Source organism: Paramisgurnus dabryanus, chromosome 11 (genome assembly GCF_030506205.2).
Source record: "Paramisgurnus dabryanus chromosome 11, PD_genome_1.1, whole genome shotgun sequence".
Classification (NCBI taxonomy): Eukaryota; Metazoa; Chordata; class Actinopteri; order Cypriniformes; family Cobitidae; genus Paramisgurnus; species Paramisgurnus dabryanus.
Window position 1 is genome coordinate 21008048 of NC_133347.1, and position 19378 is coordinate 21027425.

At 38.8% G+C, this 19378-nt stretch overlaps 1 protein-coding gene across 3 annotated transcripts in view; it reads right to left on the bottom strand.

Moving 5' to 3' along the window:
* LOC135729597 (calsenilin-like) overlaps nt 1-19378 on the bottom strand; it is a 189460-nt gene that overhangs the window by 58978 nt on the left and 111104 nt on the right. For 2 of the 3 annotated variants that reach the window (XM_065247379.2, XM_065247378.2), the window contains exon 1: nt 16082-16239. In XM_065247379.2, coding sequence (XP_065103451.1) covers nt 16082-16087 — 6 coding nt within the window. In that variant the 5' untranslated portion in view covers nt 16088-16239. Of the gene's footprint in view, nt 1-16081; nt 16240-19378 lie in introns of those variants that run through there. The other variant, XM_073816240.1, reaches the window with a different exon arrangement.

A 19378-nucleotide genomic window follows, 5' to 3' on the forward strand; every position in this document is an offset into this window, starting at 1 on the left:
ATTAAATAAATGCATTTGATAATTTCCACTATGGTATCGGTTTAGGCCTACACAGGGGTGATTTCGAACAAACAAAACACCCATTTGTTTATTTGTTTTACATGTATGTGTGTGATGAGATCTTGTGCAATGAAATGTCATGTTCTTGCTCAAGAATAACAGTGGCTGTATAATTTCTATTGTAAAGAATTGGACATATATTCAAGATTTAAATGGATTTAAACTTTATTTGGTTAAAAGTAAGCATCTAAAGTGAAAGTAACATATTACTGTAATGTGTTTACTTGTTTTGATGCTTTATTTGAAACAATTATTATTGCATTGTCATTATTATGTCATTTTAAAGGTTATGCTTACTTATAAAATTATATAAAATTACTTCATTATCAAATTCAATTAGCAAAATAATTGTGATTGATAGTCCTAGATTATAGATAAAACATTTAAAAATAACGAGGTTTCAGTTTCCCATTCATTTATTTTATCATTAAGGATTTCTTAAAAAAAATAATTCTCATCTCGTCTCCTTCTCGTGAACCCAATCTCGTGTCTTGTGGATGAAGTGTCTTGTCACACCGCTGATTATATTATCATGTCTTCATATGTAAAATTACAGAAAAAAATTTAATTTTGTATTACAGAAAATTACTGTAATTTACTGTGCCCATTATTTTACAGTATTTTTCCGGCACCCCAGCTGCCAGAACTTGACTGTTTTTTACTGAATTTTTTACAGTGTAGTTGTGGTTATGCATAATTTGGCACAAAACTAATTTGTTAGAAAATACACAAAAGTATCATTATGATTACAAAGGGGAAAGCACAATGTAAATGCGTGGGCCATTCAGAGCCTTTTGCCAACCCATTCACTACTCACTAGTGAGTTCTTTCTTCCCTTAAACCTTCCCATAATGCCTTTGTCATCATGGGATAATCACAGTACTACAGTACATGCCAGTGATAATCATTCTGTATTCCTCTAATTGACCCAACATTGCCTGACACGCTCTTCATCTCACCATTCACCCCTCCACACACACACACAATGTTCAGTGTATTCATAAGCAGTTACGCTGTCATGCACAGACATGCATCTGGGTACATGTTTGCAGACAAATACAATTTAATTCCAATCTGATTGGTGATCTAATGGCATTTAAAGCTCAGAGACGCTTCCGAAGACACCCGGAATACTGCTGGAATGTGGGATACGTCTCTGTGTAAATGCAGGATGAGATGAAAGAGAGCAGGAGAGGCAGATCCACGCTTGTTCTCCATAAGGGATGCGAACAAAAAATATGAAAGGAGAGATAGAAGGGGAGACAAATAGAGTAGTGTAAACGCTTTGACCAAACACTCCCACCACACAGAGATATAAATAGAACGAGAGAGAAAGAGAGAGAGAGAGAGAGAGAGAGAGAGAGAGAGAGAGAGAGAGAGAGAGAGAGAGAGAGAGAAATAGAGAAATAGAGAGAGAGAGAGTTAAATTAAAGAAAAAATGGCACTAGATTTTTCTTACATAGACAGGCAGGCGCACAATAAGCATAATGAGCCCAAAAATACAATACAATAAAAGAAAAAAAATGGAGAAGAGGAGTGAAAGAGAGATAGAGAGCACTAGAAAGAAAAAAGGATTCAGTTATGGCACAAAATGATCAAAATAAATCAAATAACTACACAAATTCTTCAAGTTAGTTTAATGCTGCATGCTAAAACAGAACAAAAAAAATCACATAATAAAGTAATGAAGTTCACAATGTGCTTGTCTTTTATTCTGCCTTCATTTGGGAACATTTATTCTCTTTTCCCTGAACAAGCAGGCATTAAATGCTTTTTAATATGTTTGTTTTACCAGAGACTTTGGCTGTTTTCATCTTATTAATATTTCCTTTCTTAGAGAAAGTGCTGAGCACCGGGAAGAAAATGATAGGGTGAAAGACAAAACACACACACTTAAACACGCTTTCACTTTATCTATGAGGACATCTTGACAGACAGACAGATAGATAAATACCTATTTACCATATATAAAACCAAGAATATTGTAGATATCATAGGGGTTATTTGACTTGGGCTATATGAGCCAACCATCCACCCAAACCCTAGCAACATCCTAGCAACTGCAAAATGCAGATCTTATAGTAATGCCCTGCAACAAACCATGCACTGTTGTGTAATGCTTGCATTAAGAATGTGAAAATGTAAAATTGTAAAATGTAAAAATAAAGTTATCCTCCACTTATCCAAATTAACTTGTACATGTTCTAATCACTGTTACATTCCATAACATGCACCAAGTACAACCCTGTTTAATGCCAGGGGACCAGACCTGAGGCACGGCTGTATAATTAAAGCCTGAGGGAGACTTTTCTATTCAGAGGCAAGGGAAGATCTGTGTATTACATCAGGTGTGCAGTCACCATTAAAAACAGCAACTTCCTCGACCAGCTCACAAAACCACACATTATAAGACACCTCCACAATACAGACTGTGCCTAGAAAAGACAAACATCCTGAACACTGCACAAACTGTACTCACCACTATTTTTAACAATTTATGCATTCATCCAATTCTGTGTAAACGTGCTTAAGTGTACTAAAAAGCAGTGGCGGCTCGTGACTGCTCATCCGAGGGGCGCAAATTCAAGTGTTCGGAGTGTCATGTGTATTGCTCGTGTTTTTAAAATATGCGTCATGTGAACCATGTGCATCACGTGTTTTGTCAAAATAAGTGCCTGCTGCACACGCGTCAAAACGTTTAATATAAAAGAGGTGCTCACATTCACAAAATACAAGCAAGACACTCCCTTAACAGTAAACTCTGATTACGCATGAGATTATGTGAGTATCTGGCAAACGCGAGTGTCTCTTTAATCATAAACCCTTTAGACGCATCTGCAGCAGGCACTTATTTTGACAAGACATGTGATGCACGAGGATCACTCGACGAGCAGAACACATATTTTGAAATGACGAACCACACACATGATGGGCTACATACATGTTGTGACGAACTTCGCATTGAGTGCCCTTGAAAAAATCTGCCAAAAAACATTGCATTACTGGATACCCTGCACATTTTGGCAGTATCGACACAGAAAGTCTGCACTGGGCACCATATACATACAGAAATAATTACCGTAGTAAAACTGAAGGCTAATACTAACACACGCAGTGGTCTTTAACCTCCTGCGGTAACCAGTGCTTAGTATTGATCACAGATAAATTAAATGCTGTGTAAAGCTGCATATTTAATGAGATCGAGCCACATGTCTACGCAAGATAAGACCATGTGCTCCACTTTTAAACGTCCACAAAGCTTTCTGGCTTCTACAAGCACATCAGTGCAACAGTGGGGTTCAAGAGTAAAAATCTCTTTCTTTTTTCCATGGATAAAGTGATTAATAACAATGACGTACTGAATAAACCCTTGCAGACTGTTAAGCGAGGTTTAATATACAATGTGCTACTGTAGAATAGAGAATTTCGACTTCATTATAAAGCTGCAAGGATAAATCACAGATGGTCTGCAGACATTTAACTGGATGTTGATGGCAAAGCTTTCTATTTGATCAATGAAAAAATACTTCCGGAATCAGATCACCGCATATTATTATTAGTCACCTAAAAGATGCTGCTTTAGGGCTGAAATATGTCTGATTCATGTGGATTTAAAAATAGTGACACGTTACCCATGTCCTTGAGGAAACACCAACGGTCTGAGCTACCACGTGTTGGAGAAAACATAAAAGGGAGGGAATAAAAGATATACTGCAGCTCTGTCCCACCATGCGATATCAGTCAGCGAAGGTCATAAGATGAAGTCAGCTTTTATGTTCTATTAACGCACTAGAGCCCTTCGACTGAAGACCAGCCTAAGGCTACAATCTTTATACGGCTGTTATGACTTGCACCTTAACCACAATAAAAGAGTGAGAAAAATGAAGAGAGAGAGAGATAACAAGGAATGCTGTTGGATGAAATAATCATTAAATATAAGTTAAGGACTCTGTGTGATACATAGTGAGTGTTTCTTCAGATCACACATGAGATGTGAAGTCATCATCCCCACACACACACAAAGCTAAAAGTGATCAGTCACTTGTGCTGTTACGTAACAGCCAGTCCCTTCACACTTACTTCTATAAAGGATGTGAGAGAGTCACATCTAACCATTATGGAAAATACGATGGGGGTTGGCAGGCTGGGTGATACTGATCGAAATTCATATAATATATGGCGATATATGGTAAATACGACAGTATTTTTTTACAAACTGGAATACATTTTAACACCCAAGTCAATACATCTGCACAAGATGCAAGCTGGTGGACAAAAAACAGAAGCTGCTTTACTTTAAGGGCAGCTGGCAACGCTGTCACGACCGCGATGTTCTTAAACATGATGTGATTAATCCTAGCCGCTCTGTACATTTCTTGCGTGCCAGAGAACGGGAACAACTCATTCACTGGTTTAAAATCCCTGCACGCATAACAACCTCTCTAGTGCAAGGCGAAGGTCAGACCCACGCGGGTTACAAGCTCAGATGCGAGGAAACTTCACAGCGTGAACACATTACAAGCTCAATTGCGTGAGAAGTCAGAGTCGGGCACATTACTGTAGCTTTCCCACAAGGCAAAGCTCACAAGCTTTCTCAGAAGAGGTAAAAAATACAATGCGGGTTGGTGTCACAAGTGCAGTTTATGTGGGAATGTTAAAGGTGACATAGAATGATTGAACGGGGTATTTATCCTTGTTCTGTGATGTGACATGTAGACAAATTGTTTTGTTTGGGTCTGTAATGCCTTAGAAGCTTCCTAAAAACCTCTCTCAGATAGCTCTATAAGGGTGGGGGATTTTAAACAAGTGGTTTTGCACCTATTTGGCTCCCCCTACTGGCTTAACTTGCAATCTCATTACTGATTGGCTGACTTTGCTGCCACTCAAAAAATGTAGCCAATTATTTTAAAGTGGAGGGGCAGTTAGACATAGATATGTATAAAGGCTAGATGGCTCAAGGCGGAGTCAGCTGTGTCGTCACTTGGCGGCCATCTTAGGTCAGTGCTGCCATAGTGCTGCTCCCTGCTGCTGTGGACGGAAGGTGAGTGACATACGCCAACTAAAATGCTCGTAACTTGCTGAATTCTTGACGGTATACCTAGTACTTTACCTGTCTAGTCTGCTTAATATACTATTTTCTTAATAAACTCCGTGGCTATAATTTTTCACAAGTATGCAGTTAAATAGCCGCATCCCTGACGTTTATGACATACCAAGCCGTTTGAAAATCGGTTGAAAATTGAGCAAAATATAGTTATTTCAGCACTACATGCACAATAGACTTTAATGTTATAACTGGACGAGAGGTCCTGTCCTAAGATGGCCGCCGTGTGACGTCGTCGGGTCCCATTGGCTCTCAGCGCCGGTAAGCCATCTAGCCTTTATACATATCTATGCAGTTAGATGCCTGTGATGTCATAAGCATCAGTTTTTCAGATTGGGCTGTTTTCTGGCTGACATTTCTAAAAGAGGAATTTCTATGAGACTGAGATGTTTAGCATGTCAAGCACTTTTTGTATGTTTGTGAATGCGGGTATACTACCATTATTCAACAAAGACAAGGTAAAAATGGTTTTTCATTCTCTGTCCCCTTTAATGTGAAACTATGATGATCATAATAATAGCTTTAGAATTAAAACATTGATGGGGAGATAAGCCAACTATTAAAAAAGCTTCAACTACAGTATCCACCATATTTTTGATGTAAATGTGGGCGTCGCCATCTTTGAGCTCATTTTGTGTTAGACAACTAATGGTAGTCGTATAGCGAGTGACACACGATTGTGCCATTTTGCCTGGCTTGTTAATGTTTATTATGAAATCGAGGAAGACCGGCATAACTTGTGCAGTTAGGGGTTGCCATAATACCTGGTACAACAAGCGAAGTAAATCTCAAAACATTTGTTATTGACCATAAATCATGCGACTATAATTAAGCAAATGTCTTCTCATTGGATAACAACACGCACCCTCATGAATAATTATGAGACTACAGTTCCCACACCTTAGTTAACTTCAAATTCAAGGACCTATCAATGACTTTCCAGGTCCAATACCCTCAAATTCAAGGACTAAATGTGGGGAAACAATTCAAGTAAGAGCAAGGTTACATCGTGTTACCTTTTAAGATACATTGTTACAATTCCCCTTCGAGGGAACTCGCGCTGCGTCACTGCGGTGACACTTTGGGGACGCCTCCAGGGGTAAGTGCGTCTGAATGTGTATATCAAATTCAACCAATGGTGAGGCTTAACGACAAAGACAGGTTAACGCGGGAGCCAGGAAGTATATCGCTATCTGAAATATTGCCAAAGATGGTGTTATAGCGATGGAGGAAGTGTGGGAAGGTAGACACAGCGTTTCATTCCCTTCTCAGGGAACATCAGTTAAATATGTAACCCGAGACGTTTTCATGTGTCAAACACAACTATGCAAAAAAGCTATTTGGTATGAATTCGCATACAGAAGAAATTAGCATTTAAAGTGAACAGTTTAGCATGTGTGCTTAAAAAGGCTAGAATTTTTTATGATTTTTTCCAGAAAAAAAAATAGATGCAAGCACTTTCAATGACCTGTATCTATGTATGTATATTTTTAAAAACTTCTCAGGGCCATGAATTTTTACCCCTAATTCACAAACTTTCAAGGACCCGTGGTAATCCTGTATAGTACATCGCCATGTCACCACCTGTGCCATTGACACAATTAAAATTTTCAACCCGGAAACTGACATTAGCACAAAAAAAAGCTCAAAATTACCCAGTTTTCTCATTACGGATGCTAATATTATCTTCTATGACGTGCAACACAAACAACTGTTAACATCTCATAAAAAGTATTTCATTAATATTTTATGACCCTTGCAGTAGCTATTACAAATTTTCATTCTGCATTTTCCCTTTAAGGAAAAAAATTAATCTTAGCAAAGTCACTATTTGTTGCGTTCTGATTGTCATCTGGTTCTGACTTGTTGCGGCTTGTAACTGTGAGTCCTGGAGCTGTCGAATGAGACCTACAGACAGAGAGAGAGAGCTAGAGAGAGTTTATTTTTAGCAGAGACCACCCGGCACACATTCTCCCCTGAGACGGAGAGAAGAAACGAAAAGAAAGACCCTGTAATCAACTCACACACCTGCTGCTCTTCACTCTCTTCAGCTCACGCAATACTGTATATGATACACACTTATCTACAGAGACAAACACACAGACGCACAAAGTCGTGAGGAAATCATCTCTCCTATCTCGAAATCTTCAGCTCATTTATCTATCCATTCTTGCTTCCTTTCTTTCCTCCTGATACTAACTTCATCTGCCTTTCCCGCTCAATATCTTTTCCTGTCAATCTCTCTTCCCATGCTTCCTGTCCTCCCATGCCAGATGTCTGATACCATATCTCGCAATCTCTCCTTCATTCCCCTCCTTGCCCCTCTTTTTCTTTTTCTGTATCATATTGTATTGTTTTCCCCCCAAAAAACAACTCCCATTTTCCCTGCTGTATATCATTTCCCCTGTTCCTCCCTCTCACACGTTCTCTCTGTTCTTGGGATCTGTTGCCACATGAGAGACACTGTGTTTCTCTAAATATCAAAAAGAGAGCGTGTGTGTTCCCTCTTTGTATCTGGTCTCTTATATAATCCCTCTGATCTAGCACAAGCACACTGCTCTGTCAATCATCATGGCTCAGGACCGCCCAACCAATAGCGGCGTGAACATAAACACAAATGCAAAACCTCTTTCTTGAGATAAAATTTTTATGAGAAATGCATTAGGTAGATTCACTTCCCACAATGCCCTGGACCAATCAGATGTGAGCCCTGTTGAAAAAGGCAGAGACTGTTGGTCACCAGTATCTTTTGTGTTTTGTTTGTTTGTTTATTTATCAGTGGTGATTTTTTTTTCAAGTGCGCTCAATGCGAAGTTCGTCACAACATGTATGTAGCCCATCATGTGTGTGGTTCGTCATTTCAAAATATGTGTTCTGCTCGTCGAGTGATCCTATGTGCATCACGTGTCTTGTCAAAATATGGGCCTGCTGCAGACGCGTCTAAAGGGTTTATGATAAAAGTGACGCTCGCGTTTGCCAGATACTCTCATAATCTCATGCGTAATCAGAGTTTACTGTCTTGCGTGTATTTTGTGAACTTAAGCATCTAGTCATCAGCATATATTTCAACATGGGTCGCGCATTCACATGGGTGTTGCAGTAAATGACAAAAACAGTTTAGTCCAGTTAAGAGCTAGCAACAACAACAGTTATGATCTTTGACTTTTACCATAAGATATAGTAGTTTGGTATTACAATTTCACTTATGTTTCATTCATGCAATAACGGGAAAAATAAAAACGTATTTCTACTAAGGGCATTTTACACCTGGTCACCTCATGTGTTTTCTCTGATCGGATAGCTATCTGATTTGTTAAAACTGATTGTTCGATCATCTACTCCAGCGCAAAATGCAAATAAAATATTAATTTCTCCGCCGGTAGGGGACACACTTCTTGCTTGGCATGAGCTGGAGCATGCAGTACAAAGCATCAGGAGAGTGACGGCGCGATGATTTACCGTACAGGTCCATGATGAGGACTCTCTGTCAAAGTTTTATTTCTTTGTTTAATATCATTCAAGTTTGTCATTGGACTCTTTTATTGGTTCTAGAAAGCTTTTTATAAAGCAAGCAGTACTTATTTGCCTCTTTGCCGGCCAACTTCCGGGTGACGTGCTTACATTTGTGTGGAGTTATGCTCTGACATATGTGGTTTCATCAACCAGATGTATTTACACTTGTCCAGTTTCGTCTGAAATGCGTCCCAGACCACCTCCTGAAGTGGTTTGAGCGATCGGATTGAAATCCGTCTCGAAAACGTTTCGGAGGGCATTTACACCTGGTCTTTTGACCATCGGATAGCTATCCGATCAGAGATAAAGCATGAAGTGCAGGTGTACTGTAAAAAGCCCCTAAAAGAGAACAAATGTGCATTTTGTAATGTGTAATTTTTTGTTAAACCCATTCTTTTCTTTATTTATGGTATGGGCCGTCCACTGTTACTATTAGGTACCAGTACACTAAAACAAATTGCTTGTAAATGTAAAGTATAAATAACATGTAAACTGAAATAAGTCAATACTGGAAACCCCTTGGGAACCCCTGAACTTGACCATCACTGGTGGTTTCCTGGACAGGGCTTATGTCTAAACCAGGGGTCTCCAACCTTTTTTTGAGGAAGGGCTACCACAATAGATAAAACAATCTGGAGGGCTACTTTTTTAAATAGTATACTCAAAACTTATTTCTCTTATTTCTTGTATTTGTTTATATGTTTTATTATTGTTTAAAATGTTAACATACATAAAATAAGCCAAGCTTATATAAAATATGTAAAAAATAATTATTAAAATTAATAGAATGTGCATTGGCAGGCACCTCACACACTCTGTGCGGGCTACCTATGTTGGAAACCACTAGACCCTAAAAATGCATCTTTAAGTTGTCTTAACTTAAAACAGCTTGTACTGACATATTTTAAAATATCTCAATGCCATTATTGTGTCTCAATGCCCCATCAGTGATATTTTTTGTAAGGTATTTTTATGAAAACAACCTAAAAGTCCTAATATTACTAAATCCTGGATTAATCTAATCCTTGTCCTGTACTGGGTCCTGCCTCAGGCTGAACGAGTATTAAAATTTGTGTTGGTCTAAACTAGTCTTTTCTGCAATGAATATCTGACCATTTTTAATCCCAAACTGTCCCATTACACATTGAAACAGCTTTCACATACTGTTAAATCCTCTTATGAAACAGCTGCCCTGTTATTCAGTGCGAGTCTATTTGGCTCTGCCCCGTCCTTCAGGCTTAGACAAAATGAATCGACATGGAAAAGCTTTAAATCCTGGGGGTGGACTTCGAATCTCAGAAGGTCTGATCGTGAAGATTGATCGGATTGAGAAATGTCTGGCATTGTCTTGTTGGCCAAAATGAGAGGCTGATTGAAAAGTCAGATGGAAAACAGACAAAAAGGATTTGCTGTTCCCAAGGTAGAGATTGAGAAGACAAAGATGGGGACAGACTGAGCCACAAAAATGATGGAGAGTGTAAAAGATGAGAGCTTCTTCTCTTCTTTCAGGAAATTTAAACGTCTCACCCATGATTTAACTGTAACACGCGAGGAAAGAGACCTTTTCAATAGTTGTTGCGTCTTGGCGTTCCTATGCTCTCATAATCGGGGACTATTGCGTCTCCTGTAACGCTTTATAGTCAATAGGAGAGACATTGTGTACACTAAGGTGACGAGATGCTATTTGTGGCTGCTTGTCTCTGTGGTGGCACAGCATGAAAAAGAGAGCGCGCATGCCAGCTTTATGAAGCTGGTGCATCTGGTAGTGGGTGGACGGCAGCTCCATATGCACGTCTGGGTGGCAGGTCTGCAACGGTGCCTGTGAATATGTGTGTGTTTGTGTCGCCTGGATCTGTGAAAAACAGCGGGGGGGCATTGAGAGCAATTATTCTGGTCAGCGCTTCTTGTTTGCATGCACAAATGCCTCTAAGCATTTATCATGCCTAAACGCTTTTGTCCATTTTTGCACGCCGTTCCAACATATTTAATCTCTTTTTAGTTGCTAAAGATAGAATCGCTGTTACAGTCGCTTACTAACTTCGGCACATCCTGTACAGATACGAATGTTACCTGGTGTATGATAAAATTCAACATATTGCAAAAGGAACCAAAGCAATATTTATGAATGAGAATATCACACAGACGGCAAGTGCATAGCAACATACCTCTCAGTACACCTTAGCAACCACACATCAGTGTCCTAACCACCACCCAGAACATCATAGCAACCGCCTAGCAACAAGTCAAAATCTATTTAGTACTGTATAGTAATGCCCTGGCAACCACTCACATTTTCATCTGTGACAACATCTAATCCTTATTCACAAATATGTCAACGTTTTTGCACCCGCTGGCCTGTGCACGTCACACAAAGGACAGAATGCATATCGCACATATGCATGAGCATAGATGAAAAAACACATGGTGATTGCTTTGAACTCAGTGCATTTGATGTCAGCAAGCGCCGTATCTCAGGGGGACGCCGTTTATTGAATTCCCCCCTAAAAAAAACTGTTTCAATAATGCTTTTGGCTTGCCTCCTCTGCCCGGCTGTACGCACAGGTCTGTTGATAATGGGTCTACGGGGACGAGTTTGAGTCAATGGAGAACATGCGCCATTTCTCATCTCCTGCTAACAGCCGGCAGGTCAGTCCTCCCACACTAAAAGATTCCACAGCGAGGATTAAGTTCAGGGAATATTTCGTGGTTGGCGCATTGCACATCCACCCCAGTCTTTAGATTTTAAAGATGAGAGATCTGCATTGTTTAGGCCAGGCAGTGTAGCATATTTAGCATAAATAATGACACATGGTTGGTAAGGCACAACTCATGAAACATCAAGTCCAGACCATCTGTGGTAAGCAGGTTGGAGGAGCATTTGATGCTGTAGTCGTAGAGTATCTAATGCATTGATTTACAGTACCATATGCAAGTGCTGGATGAAATACGCAAGCACATCGCTGTCTTTAATCTCAATTAGGATGTGTTGCATAGTAAGCTCTCACCAGGATGTTTCATCTACTCAACTCCTCATACACCAGCATTATTTCATGTATTATTCTCCTCCAGACAAACTGCACAAGCCCTCATTTATACAGCGGTTAGTATTCCATCTACATTCTTTCAATTTATGTTTCTGATTTAAACCAGGACTGCAAGTCTCAGCTTCCAGGCTTACGCTTGCTTAACATTCAGAACCATAACCCGATCAAAACTCAAAGCAGCAAGGCCAAACAGGCAGCAGCAGTCAGGCGATTCGGTTACGCGTGAAGCGGGCCAAAAGGAAGTTCTCCTCCGGTTTATGAGCTGCCACTTTGACTCTAATCGCAAAGTAAGAAAAACACTTCAGGTCTATCGGACTTGTCAAACAACACTAGGACATGCCAATACATGTCAGTTTGCAAGCCAGCTTTAATTTCAAAAATTAATGAGAAAAGCAGCGGACTGTTTGCCTTTTGGAGTTGCTTGCAAACCGAGGGAAAAACACATTTGAACACTTTCAATCGTGCTCATTAGATGAAAATGACCCTTGCCAGCAGTGCCAGCTCTGGTTCACCACAGAATCCCATTTCAAGCCATTTCCTTCCCCTTTCACTTTACCAATAGTATGGATTACATGTCACCCCAAATTATTTATTATTCCGCTTCTCACTCACCTGGACCCGACTGAGACCAGGCCACTGTTTGGTTGTTTGTGCGTGTGTCCATGTGTGAGAGGAAATTGAATTACCCTTAATGAAAGTAACTAATCTATATCAATTGATTTGGTGTGAATAGCTAAAGAGTAGTGTTTGGTTTCTGTAGTATGTAATGAAGGAAACCATAGCCATGACGTCCATGACCACAAAATAAAGAGGATGTCAATAAAACAATACTGACATACAAAATATAATCGGAGGCGTTCACACAAAAGGCTAGAAATTCCTACAACATAACACAATTGGATTATCACAATGCACTATAAGATAAGATCTACAGTGTATGTGTTAATGAGATTTTTAGTAGTAATAGGTATATTAAAAGATTTTTTTTGTAAATACGTTTTTGACCCGTTCCCTACAAAAAAGCTTTTGCATGACTTGCATAATAGGTCGTATGTATCACACTCATGATACAGCTATAATGTTTCCATTTCATTTTTGGTGACTAACTGCCCCCTTGTCAATGTTTGATTTGGTTAAATTAAAAATTATTGCAACTGAATTTTTTTTCATGATTTAAAGTCAACAGGTTTGACCTGTTTATATACGAATGAATGATTTTTATTGTCACGTTTTGGTGAACAATTCTAAGATCAATCTTAAATCCTTTCACTGCAGCAATGAAGAAATTGGATTGAACACAGGAACAAATCCTAACATCAATGAGCATCATTGCCTGCATGATGATAATAGCCTATTCACAGTTGGTGGTGTGCACTAAATTTATTTCTGAATACTTCTGGAACAGTAGGTCCATCTCAAAATATCAAAAATCTGTCATGCTCATAATAAACCCTGCAATGAGCAAATCTAGTTTCTATGTGTTAGATCAAAGCTCTCTGGAAGTGCTCCCCAAAGTAAAACCACTCATTTATCAAACTTTGAGGATGGGTTTAATCCACATTTCAAAGCTGACATTGCCAAATTACTGAACATTTTAAATGTCAAACCTTTCTTAGAGAGAGTGAGTGGGTTTCTTAAAGCCAAAAGCCGTCACGCACCCTAAATTTCAAATCTCATTTAATCCCGCTGACTCACAAGATCGAGTAAACAGCACGATGCCATCCGTTCACCATATAAGACTCCAAATAAGTGCTGACTTGAAAGAACAGAGAACATACTCTGAAGTGGCATTAAATGCACAGATTTGTTCAATAAGTTGACGTAATTTCTGCTGAAATAGGACGTTAGGGCAAAACACTAAAGATGCAAAAGAATCCCTTGAAATAGTATGTTAAAGCAACACTAAAGAGTTTTTGCTCTTTGCTCCCCCTACAGGTTAGACACGTAATTTTTCATTAGCACTGTCATAAATACTGCAGCATAGCTGGCTCTGATTGGATTGTAGGTCTGCGGTAAAGCAAGTTTTTGTAGTTTTCACTCGAACTACAGGACCACTACCCGACGGTTGGAAACTTCTTTAGTGCGGTTTTGGCCGATATGTGAAAGTGCCATTCACCCTGTTTTGAGTGGATGAACCACTGAAACTTTTTTGGAAACGTTATTTTAAGGTAAAAAACAACTCTTTGGTGTTGCTTTAAATTGTTCATATGCAAAAATTATCCAGAAATGTCAATTTACAACCCTTGGATGTCCTTTGAATGAAATGGTCTATTTGGAAGGGTCATAAATAATAATATTGAGCTCTGCTCTGATTGCTCTGCTCTGCTCTGAGGCTCATGCCAGTAGCTCACATTAGTACACATACCTTATATGTTTGAGCCTGTATCAGACGAAAATACAAATTTTGAGGAACAAATAATTGTTTGGAGATTGTCAATGTACGTTTCTGAGTGGTAAGTTTGTGTTGTTGTTTTTTCAGTATGGACCTAATAGCATAGAACTTCAGCCTAAACGCTAGCATATAGCATTATTTTTGCATGTAGCGCTAACTCAGCAGTCACAACTTTGTTTTCAGCATTGTAACAACTTGTAATTAATTTTATGTGTAATTTAATGTTGGGGCGTACATATCGACTGCGACATCACAGTCGTGTTATGTTGAGATTGGCCTGTTTTCCAACAGTCTTTTGCGTGCACGTGGTTTACATAAAAATTAGGAACCAAACGGCTCACGATAGTTTGTTACCATCAACAGAACTCTTATCATTGAGTACGTTTACATGCACAGAATAAGCGGATAACTATCAAAAATCTGCTTATTACAGAAAACTGTTTTCATGCGTTTACATGCAAATCAATAAGCCGGCTATGCAGACAAATGCATTTACATGGGACTTGAAGACTTATCAGTTTTCTTGCAGGCAGTGACGTCACCACCTATAGTACATAATAGTCGTTCAAAAAGTCAACGGCATATCTGTCTTAAGCTGTACTGTTGTATCTCTTCTTGTTTGTGCAGAACCTGTAAATGTAACATGAGCTTCTATTTTAACAGTTTCTCTGCCAACTGCTTTTGTCGAGCGGAGACTTTTATGCGTTACTTTGCGCTTACTTCCGCGTGTGATGTTTATCTTTCATACTCGGAGACATGCGCACATGGACAAAACCGTGAGAAAGCCGGTTAAGGTGTTTACATGCCATGCGAAATCGGCGTAATGAGCAAAAAACTACCTGTGCCGATCGCAGGTAAACGCACTCATTATTTATCTATGCCTAGGTATACAGTTTTGTATTCTATGGCACCTTTAATGGTTACTCCCCTTTAAAAAATAACCAGGAGTGTTTATTTTATGTCACAGAACGTAATCTGATGAAAATCTGAAGTCTATAATGATATCATCAAAATTTCTGATCAGTATTTGTAGCAGAAGTGAGAGACTGTAGGTTATAAATGCTTACAGTATGCCTTCTCAATGCAATTTTTTACAGAGATATCTCAGATTTATATTAAAATTCCTAGATTACATGTGGACCTTAAAAAGTAAACAAACTAGATTTTAATGTCAAAATATGTCAAAGCTATAATGAAAAATAAAAAAAATAACCCTGCTGGAAAAAACAGCATCAAACCAGCATGGGAATTATGCTGATCTATGCTGGTTTAGCTGGTGGTCACCAGCATACCAGCACCAAAACACTACATATGCTGGTCTTGCTGGTATGACCAGCATTAGATGGTGCTGGTTTAGCTGGTGTTCACTAGCAAACCAGCACCAAAACACAAATCCTGTCTTGCTGGTCTTGCTGTTTTTTCAGCAGGGAAAATGTGGAAGTAAGCCTCTATCATTATTTCTGAATACGCGCAAATAAGTCGACCTACTGTTGTCTTCACAACTTTTTGTACCTAAAATGCGTGTTTTAATCTGAAGACATTTACCAATGGGTATTACAAATGACTGAATTGCACAGCACGTGCCTAAAGAGCATGATCTGTACGGTGTGTAGGTCTGTAAGTGCAGTCATCGTGACCGAACCGTAACGATATATTTCACAAAATAGAACACAAACATCGCATATGACACATGTACATTTGAATGACATCGCGACCCTCGCGCGCCCCGTGAACGAGCGCATCGGAGCGCGCGCTACAGTTCCAGTGAAATTATGTAACTTCATCATTCATCAACTTAGTATCTTATACAGTCGGAAGTACTGTACGAAAATACATGCCGGTAGACTTGAAAAAGAGCTACAAGTTTAATATATTTTTAATATTAAATGCAATCGGCTGTTGACCCCACTGTTGGCGCTTAATGCAACAGCGGCTTTTTAATTACAGTAAAGGTGATGAATTACTCACCTGCATTGTGTCCTGTGATGAATCCCCCTCAAACCCTGAGGAGAAATGTTTTATCGATAAAACACCAGCTTCCCCGCGCAGGTCTGACAAGTGCAATGCGAGGGAATGCCCAAGATCCGAGAGAGGGCTCTAATCCTTCCTTTCCTCGCGTGAGAGAGAGAGAGAGAGAGAGAGAGAGAGAGAGAGATGAGAGAGAGAGAGAGAGAGAGAGAGAGAGAGAGAGAGAGAGAGAGAGAGAGAGAGAGAGAGAGAGAGAGAGAGAGAGAGAGAGAGAGAGAGAGAGAGAGAGAGAGAGAGAGAGGGAGAGAGAGAGAGAGAGAGAGAGAGAGAGAGAGAGAGAGTAGAGAGAGAGAGAGAGAGAGAGAGAGAGGAGAGAGAGGAGAGAGAGAGAGCTCTTACAGTTTGTGTGAAATGTGTCTGTGGGTTTTATCCTTTTCAAGTCATTTATTATCCAGGCTAATTACGAAAAAAAGCGAGCACCCCAGCTGGTAGATTAGGATGCTAAAAAACGTAAAGTGGCAATAAAGTTAAAAAGCTGTAACTTCAACCTCTTTATTATTATAAAAAGCGAATAGGTTAAAGCCCCTACAGTATATAGCACAGCAAAGTAACATTTGAAAAAACAATGACCACCTCGTAAATGTGGTCCATTTATTATTAGCCTACTTCTACTACTTTGGCCAAAGGCAAAACATTGGATAGAGGGAAAAAATTAAATAATTTTCCCATAAATTAAAATAAAAGTCCTCAGGGGACTCCTTTATTATGATTTAATGAATCCAACTCAGCAATGTCTAGATTAATATGTATGAATATTTAGACAGTCAGAGTCTGACTATAAATTTGCACTCAACTTTACATTAACTCTCATCCCTCTATGATATTACATGCTCTCTCTCTCTCTCTCTTTCTCTCTCCTCAGTGATGTTATGCTCTCACAGACTTCTAAAACAAGAACATGGCAATTACAATTCGACAAATAAGCAGATCTGTGGACCTCTTACACCAATTAATCGAGCTTTCTGTCACACAGACACAAACAAACAGGCATAAACATCTAAAAGGCAAGCAAGACAAATGAGAGGAAGTAGCCATGCCAGGTGTTTGATAGGATTTGGGCAGTTGGCAAATATACTCCTGATGGTCTGAAACTGGAAATTACTCAGCACTTTTCCTGCAGAGAGTGTATGATTGTAAAAAGTATTAAAATATAAGGGTGGGTAGGTACACACTGCCAAAAATCTATGTTTATGGCCCTAATGCGACAAATTTTATGTGCAAGTGCAAGTAGTGTTGAGTTTGTTATTATTCATGTCAGTACCTGAAGTTGAGTTTATATGCAGACTCTAATATTCATATACTTGAATGATTTTGTTATCATATTTAATAGATTCTGCTCATTTGTAGTATTATAATCAATGTACCAGGAATTTAACTTTGATTGAAATAACTTACTGTGTAGCTAAATAGCACCTTGATTAGCATCTTTATTACATCTTTTTCAAAAACTTTAAATTAGCTGAGCTTGATGACTGCACACCTGATTGCTTGTTTCAAGCTAGATTTGTTGGATATATTCAGTTTGTTTGTGTTAATAGTTATAACACATAAAGGCTTTAAATTGTTCAAATTTTTCTCAAAAGCAAGGTCAAGCAAATAAGGGCATTACAACTAAATACTGTAGGTTGGTTGAGTCGCTGTCACTGATCCGGGAAATTGGAATGGGATTAAGGTGACGGAACTTAATGAGAATTCATGTGTTAAAGTTAAAATTCATGCAAAATGTCAGATGCTGTTACCGCCATTGTGAACCAAGGTTAAAAAGACTTCTATTAGTCCATTTTATTGCACATTTGCACACTTACTCCCACTACTTTGCCTGTTTTTATTATTTTAGATGTCACTGCTATTGTAAATGCTGTTTGTATTGTTTCCACTGTCTGCACACATGTTTGCTTTTTATGTAGCTTTATGCGGGGGTTAAATTGGGATTTGTTATTTGTTAAGCTCTATGGTAACATATTTAATACTGATGACAGCAAAGCCACTAGTGTGTTTCAATGACAACTTTAAAGCTGTGCCAGAGGTTGACCCAAAATATTTTAAAAAGAGCATCTGAACTTTAAATTATGCAAATCTATGAGTCTGACACCCTCTATGCATTTGTTGCACGTCATTATGCACAATTGATCAAAATTTGAAGATTTGAAAATGGCTGGGTTATTTTTGACCCATAATGGGTAAATATTGGACAGAACACGTACTGGGTTAAAAAATTGACCCAATGCTGAGTTATTTTAACCCAACTGCTGGGTTACCCCATGGTTTCATAACAACAACCCAACATTGCCCCAGCCCAATTTAAACCCTGGCCTTGTGTAGTCCACTAATCTGTGTTATATATTTTAGTTGAATGCTTAATTCTCATTTGTTTAATATGCAAGTATGTACAGTACAGTTGCGTGTGAGTCTTACAGTTACAGGTACATGTGTGGTCCTAGTAAAGGCTGTTAAATTGCACTGTTTACATGCTGTATATTAGAATAAAAGCTACTTCACTTCAAATCCTTACTTTTTTTTACAAAAAAGTGCTACGGAATTAGGGGCCATATTGAACTTAAGACCTCAAGTTTAATGGGTCTAAAAGGTTTCAAATTGAAATCATCATTGTTACTAAACTGATAAGAGAGGATTCTGATTTAGGATGTTTCTGTTATACTAGGTAAAAGTAACTTGGGAAAACTCGATTTTGTGATTTTTGTTAACTGCGACTTATCTACCAAGAAATGTTGTCTGTCTGGGTATTCTATATCTGGACACACTGAATCACTTGAACTTCAAGATGAATGTGTCTGAGACCTCTGAGTATTGAGAAAACCCAGAGCAGTACAGAAACCAATGCATGCACATACTCAAGTACACATACAAAGTGTGAAAAAAACAACAACACCGAAATGTTGCCTACTCATAAAGTGTCAAAAGAAATGATAGATCATACGCCTGACAGTACTGACAGAAATTCATTATTCTGCCATTAAAAATAACAAAACACTTGACAGGTACAAGATGCATTATTGTCAACTCATCTAATAAACCCTAAGCTGGTTTTCAGTTCTGGTAAGTCTGGACTTAGTGGTTTTCAACGGGGTTTTCATTTTACTTATGTACAATTATTGACTATTCCAAAGTCCTTCAACACATCAATGATACATTTAACAGTGCAGTTATGATATAATGTTAACAGAGTGCTGGTCTATGCAACAATGTCCTGTCCTTCATCATGCTGCCTCACTGCAC